Raw genomic sequence first — 6,680 nt, 5'->3', positions numbered from 1 at the left:
TACTAAGCAAGTAGCACCACAAGCATTGGTTTAATAGATACCTAAATAAACATGGTGCAAATAAACCAGAAACTCCTTCAATTTTCCCTCTATTCCATACTAAGAAGGAAATTCAGTCTATGGTGTTGCATTTCTTACTGCCCAAAAGACCAACTGTAAATTCAGTTCTCAACTAACACCATTGTTCATTATTAGCTTAAAAAAAGATATCATTGTTAAATAGAAAAATTTAACAATAAATCTAAACACACACGCACACATAATTCAGGGGAACAGAAATGTTTATTTTTCATTAATCTTTTGAATACAATCATCATAATTTTGCCAGTTTAGTTTAGTTGCAAACTTGACTAATAACATTTCCAGGAGTTCACAATTTCGAGGCTAAGGTTCTGATTAAGGTATCATGGTTATAAATGTAATATAAATGAAGTTTTTAAAAAAGGCTAAAAGCAATCTGGCCTCTTAAAGAAAAAAATATAAATGGCCAGGCATTAAACTTAGTAACATAAGTACACTTTAGTACTACAGCGGTTGAAGAGACAGTGAGATCTCCACCAGAGATCAGAAGGAAGCACCACTATTTTCTTCTAAGACGCGTATGTGTTGGTCGAGGGCATGCTAGTGTGAATAAGGCCATGTGTCAAGCACTGGCATATAATGCAGCTGGAGGTGCTAAAGGAAGGCAGTGGGGCAGTGCAGGCACACAGCGGAGAGCTCCTCCTCGTGACACATTAGTCATCTGCTCCTCCACAGAGTAGCAGAAGCGCTTTCTTATAGTCCCCAGATGTATCTCCCTGAAACCAAATGTATTCCATTAACCTTCGTGACTCACAGAAGCCATAGAAAATTTTAAAACTAACAAATGACTGGCAACAAATTTTATTCATAAGACTCTTCTCCCAAGTGGGTAATCTCTGTGACCTTCACATCAGGAATGTTAGGCTGGGAGTTTCCTACCAATGTAACCTCAGACACTCAGTATTCCCTGTGGTAACACAAAGAACAGGGAAACTTGAACAACTATATTTAAAGCAAGCCTTCTAAATAGAATAGCTTCTAACACTTAGTATATATTGGCTAACACAGGCAGTGCTGGGGCTGCAGGGCTGTCATGGCTCTGCCTCAGAGACAGAAAGGCAGGACATGCTTGCATCTGCTTATTTCACATGCACACATGCATGATAAATTAATGTTTCAAGCTAAGAGTGCACGGGTAAGCTCTCTAGTGTCCTTCAGGCCAGCCACACCACATGCACACTAAACTAAAAGGTTTTGCTCCATTGAAATATTGTTTTGCACATGGTCCACATTAACCTTCACCAAAAAGAAAAAAAAAAAAAGTCAAAAGGCCTTAAGCTAAATGTAATTACAGGCCACAGAACACCTTGTTTTAAAAAGAACAAAAATGATACTAATACCCAGGGCTCCTTACTTAACTCCCAATATGACCTGATTGGCTCTTTCCTGAATTAGGAACCAGCATCAGAGATAAGGTGATAACAGACAATATAGAAAGGAAAAGCTGACATGAAATAAAAGAAGGACTAATAAAGACAGCTGGAACTGATAAAAGACAGAAAGAAAACATTATTATCATAGCCAGGGGGTTTGGTTCGTTGAGTCATCTGTCACCAGTACTAAATAATGCTTCTGAGTTCACCAGGAGCCACATCAATACCCATGCTTTCACTTGGCAGCCATCATCTCTACTCCAGGAAACATGCTTAGCTTTTTAACTCATTACTTTAATCACGCCACTAACATTTTAGACTTAACACAAGAATCAGGTTCTCCCATCCTTACCTTTCATGCAACAAACCGGTCTGTTTTGGATTCCCAAACATAATTTAAAGAAAGGTTCTACTACCTTAACCATGGAATAAAGAGAGGTGGCAAAATTCTTCCTAAACTCCTTCCTGATGTTAAACAGATCAATCTCACTCCTGGACACCATGACTCTGATGAGGGTATGATCATCTGTCCCAGCTCCCTTTTAAAAAAAAACAAAAAGAAAGAGGCACATTGCTTAAAAACTTCAAACAAAGGATCAAATGCTCCCAGGTGCAGGTGAATCAATAAAGTATAACAATTTAGCAGAACTGGGTTGAATGTTATAAGAAGAGAAAAATTCCCAAGGTCTATCATCCAAAACAAACAAAGATGAAGAATAATAGTTAGAAAGAGAAATGTATTACGTATAAGATTCATGGTATTCACTTACCTTCATAGCATAGTAGAGGGTCTCTGCAAGGTAGGCAGGTATACTTCGAATAGATTTCACTAAGAAAATAAACAATACAATGGTCAAATGCTATTCTGATATGAAAAGTATTAAGTAATTAAAAATCAAATGCTGCTTCCTGCTTATAGCTCTACTTCTATAAAAACACAGAAGTACCAGAGGCTAAAGAGTTGTAAGCTTATCTGATTTTCTCACTCATCAAGTATTCTCTTAGACAGTGGCTTGGGTTTTCCTTGGAATTTTGAAGTCTGCACAGAAAGGCATGGAGAATAAGGACACAGGTTTTTTCTATGCCCCTCTGTTCTGTGAGGACTTTTCGGATATTGCAGTTTGGGCAGCTGGGTTACCATAACACCACAACCTTCTTCATCACCAATAAATTATACAAACCCCTCGGAATGTTTCATTCCAAGACATTCAAGCAAATAATACAAGATTACTATGTTATCTAATTTGTTTGAAACTTTTGGGCGATGTTCCTATACTCTCTACATATTCTTTAAATCAATAATTCACAGAACAGCATGAGATTTATCCATTTCGGTACAAACACAGATGAATCAACATCAGAAAGGCTATCTTCTCTGAACATGTACATGTGAAATGTAGGCTGGGGCTGCTCAGACCTCAGTCTGCTTAGCTTCAGAAAACCTATCATGAAAATTCCTTAATATACAAAAATTATCTTTGCATGGGGAGATTTCTTAATTCTCCCTTTTCTAAGTCTTAAGAAAAACTGCCACCAGTAACTGAAAATGTCATAATTTGTATGCATATTCTAATTAGGGAGGACCTGTCTAAAAGTTTTCTAGTAAAAGTTCATTAGCTGCGTACTCAAGTGAAAGGCTACTTTTAGAGTTGGTTCATGCACATCTTCAGCTTATTATCCTGAAGACAGAGAGCACAGAAGTGTCAGCTCAATGCCAAATATTTGGAACAAACAGCAGACAGAGGCTCACCGCAGATCCATATGAAAAAAAGGACCACAGTAGTCACAAACTAGATTCTCCCTAGCTTTGGAGAGTATATAATACCACAATCAACTGCACTGATTCAGTTCTCCAATTTTTCCAGATTATTCTGAATATTTAATTAAAATAAAACTAAATTATTTAATTTGAAAACAACCATCATCACATCTTCTATTACACCAAAGATATTCTTTTTTTCTAAACCAGATGACAATTTCTTAGTTTGTCTCAAAGCTGAGAGAACAGTATTCAAGAACTCTAGGGTGCTGGTAATCTCAGCTACTTGGGAGGCTGAGGCAGGAGAATCACTTGAACCCGGGAGATGGAGGTTGCAGTGAGCCGAGATTGTGCCATTGAACAACAGCCTGGGTGACAGTGCGAGACTGTCTCCAAAAAACAAACAAAAAAAAGAATTCTAAAATTCTACAGGTATCAGAAATAACATTTACAAGCCCCTGAGATAAAGTCCACAACATTTCAGGTTCATCAGGAAATAATATTTTTAATGCAGCTTCAAAACAATTTTTAAACAATTATCTTAGTATTTCCATAGGATTCAGATGAACTAACCAGACGATACTATATTTCCAAAATCAAAATAAATTTCTGAATTGGAAATTTAGGAGTTTGCTTCATCCGAATATCGTATCAAGCTCTTCCCTTCATACCTAGGTGGTTATTTTCAGATGCAGCCTCAATCGAATAAAATACTTTAGCTCTTATCACCAAAAATATCAATACACGGTAAATCACTTACCGACAGCAAGGAGTAGTTGCTCCAAATTGCCAGAAGTCTCCCGGTCAATGGTTTCCTCAATTTGAAATCCTGATATAGTCATATACTTGTCAAACACTAGAAAAAATGAAAACGATTTCCTAATCACATTGGATCACTCTTTCCAGAAAGAAGATATTTACTCTGATTAGGTAGTGTCCTACTGAACACAAATCTCCCCTTCTTCCTTGCTGACAGAACCTGTGCTCAGAGCCTCAGCATGCCCAACCCTAAGCAATGGATTGCAAGCACACTTTGTACACTGATTTCCCAGCCTCCTTACTAGTTGTAGCCAATGAGACCTAAAGGTAAATCTACTGGAGGGGATGCTGAGAAATCTCTTCACTTATAAAAAGTGATACACAGATATGACTAGTTTACCCTTTCCTTTCCTTCCTGCTATGAAAATAGTTAAGTTTGGAGCTAGAGCAGACATCTTGTGATAATAAAGAAATGAACATGAGAAAGAAAACCAAAACACTAGGGATAAAAGAGGAAAAAAAAAAAAACCAGAAAGATCTCAGGTCCTGCCAAATCAACCATGGAATCCCACCTCCAGAAAAAAGTCCAGTTTTTAAAGCCATTATTAGGGTTCTCTGTCACTTGCACTAAATTCATTCTCAACTAACATCACAAGTGTTGATGACTATCCAGAGATGAGGTTGTGGGTACCAAGCTCTAGGAGGAAATACTTATAGTGACCTGCTACTTAGTGATGTGTGATTATGAGAGGAAGAATCTAGAGACCTGACCTCCCTTGCGACTCTCCAATAGTGAAAGGTGGACTAATGATCTCTAGTTTGTAAAAGCTACAACAGCAGCAAAGAGAATGTGAGATTTCTCCAGGTCACCAAAAGGAAGAAATACAAAAACAGATTCATTCACTAACTGCCTGCTACGTAGCAGGTATTCTGGCACACTGGTTCATGTACTTTCCAAATTTACCAATGTATCTGCCCATACAGATTTTTTTTTCACTCACCCTTTCTCAAATGAGACACACTTCGTGTTCCAAAGATGGTAATAAACTTTTCTTCATCAGTCCCCCATTTAAGTTCTCCAGCCTGAAATAAAGCCTGCAAAAAGTTCAAACTCAATTAATGAATTGTTCCTCCATCCCATTTCCAGGTTCTTAATCATACTTGTTTTTTACTCCCTGAATAGTTCACTTGATTCATCTTATATTAATAGTTTTATTTCTAGTGTTTCCTACTCTGAAACTCAGCTCACTGAGTTTGGAGCAACTTTGGAGCTTGCCACTGAACTGTGCTACAGAAGATTAATGGGTCCCAGCAACAACGCACGGCAATGCTACAAGGTTACATGTTCCCAAAATGTCTGCCATGGCTCTAATCTTTCAGAAGCAGCAGTACAGGTCAAGAGAAAGTTATGACTCCCTCACTGTTGATACATACATCTATTTACAGACTGGGAAAGGATTTAACTGGAAGCTAAGTTGTCTGCCTTTTCTGTTTTGCTTGTTCTATAGCTGTTCAATAGCACATGATTAAGAGTACACTTCATATTTTCTCTTTACAACTGAGATTTAACCAAGGCTAGCTATAAAATGTTTTTGTATTCCCAAAGATCACACTAAATTTTTTAAAGGTTGTGGGTAGCACAGTGTGTGGCATAGGGAAACACTCAATAAATAGCGGTTGACTCTTTTGAGTGTCCATACTTCCTTTTTGACATGGGAAAAAAATATATGCTTTCTTGTGTTCACATAACTGCCTAAAAAATAAGCTTATACACAACATCTACTCTGAATCCACTTATTGAGATGTAAATAATTTATTAAAATCCAAAGAATCAATCTTTACCAGGATTACACTATCCTTTTATTCATTTCAAACTAAGTATACATATTAAAGCAGAAGAATGGAATTTGCTGAGGTTGCTATTTGCAGTTTGCCTTATGCCCCCAAGCAGTAATCCAAATAAAGACAGGAAATAAAATAATAGGTTTGGATATAGAAGTTTTGATCACAGTATGTTTAAAAATATAGATTATGGTGATAAAGATCAACTTTTTATTATATTTCTGGAGACTAAGAAAAAAATGAGACTTGTATCTTTAAACTCAATTTTTAAAATAATTATTTTAATGATAAAAATGAATAATGTCAATTCAGTTATGTGAACATGTTCTTCAGACCTGAAAAGACAGTAACTATGAAAATCATGCATGTATCTAAACTTTAGAACTATATCATGATGATATAGACCTTTCTTAAAATAACTTTTAAAATCTAATTACAAAAACAACACAAGTTCATTGAGAAATTTTGTAAAACAAAAAAAAATAATAAGAAAATAAAGGTTGCAGGCCAGGCATGGTGGCTCAAGCCTGTAATCCTAGCACTTTGGAACCCTGAGGCAGGTAGTTCGCTTGAGCCCAAGAGTTCAAGACCAGTCTGGGCAACATGGCAAAACCTTGTCTCTACTAAAAATACAAAATTTATCTGGGCATGGTGGCAGGCGCCTGTAATCCCAGCTAATCCCAGGAGGCTGAGGCAGGAGAATCGCTTGAACCTGGGAGGCAGAGGTTGCAGTGAGCTCAGATGGTGGCACTGCACTCCAGCCTGGGCAACAAGAGCAAAAAGGAAAGGAAAGTTAAGGGGATGGAAGGGAAGGGGAGGGGAAGGGGAAGGGGAGGCGAAGGGGAAGGAAAGGGGAAGGGGAAGGG

General features: G+C 37.5%; 1 protein-coding gene across 1 annotated transcript in view; it reads right to left on the bottom strand.

The window, feature by feature from the left end:
• Positions 1–263: 263 nt before the first annotated feature.
• Positions 264–6,680, bottom strand: part of ANXA5 (annexin A5) — a 29,898-nt gene continuing 23,481 nt past the window's right edge. Inside the window, exons 9-13 of the mRNA XM_012473026.2 lie at positions 4,974–5,067; positions 3,974–4,069; positions 2,225–2,283; positions 1,871–1,993; positions 264–797 (exon numbers count right to left, since the gene is read on the bottom strand). Coding sequence (XP_012328449.1) covers positions 735–797; positions 1,871–1,993; positions 2,225–2,283; positions 3,974–4,069; positions 4,974–5,067 — 435 coding nt within the window. The 3' untranslated portion in view covers positions 264–734. The remainder of the gene's footprint in view (positions 798–1,870; positions 1,994–2,224; positions 2,284–3,973; positions 4,070–4,973; positions 5,068–6,680) is intronic.

The sequence above is a fragment of the Aotus nancymaae genome, unplaced genomic scaffold (assembly GCF_030222135.1).
Source record: "Aotus nancymaae isolate 86718 unplaced genomic scaffold, 86718_ANA_hifiasm-v0.15.2.pri h1tg000033l, whole genome shotgun sequence".
Lineage (NCBI taxonomy): Eukaryota > Metazoa > Chordata > Mammalia > Primates > Aotidae > Aotus > Aotus nancymaae.
The sequence above is the reverse complement of the archived record's forward strand: the minus strand, read 5'-3'. Positions and strand labels throughout refer to the sequence as shown.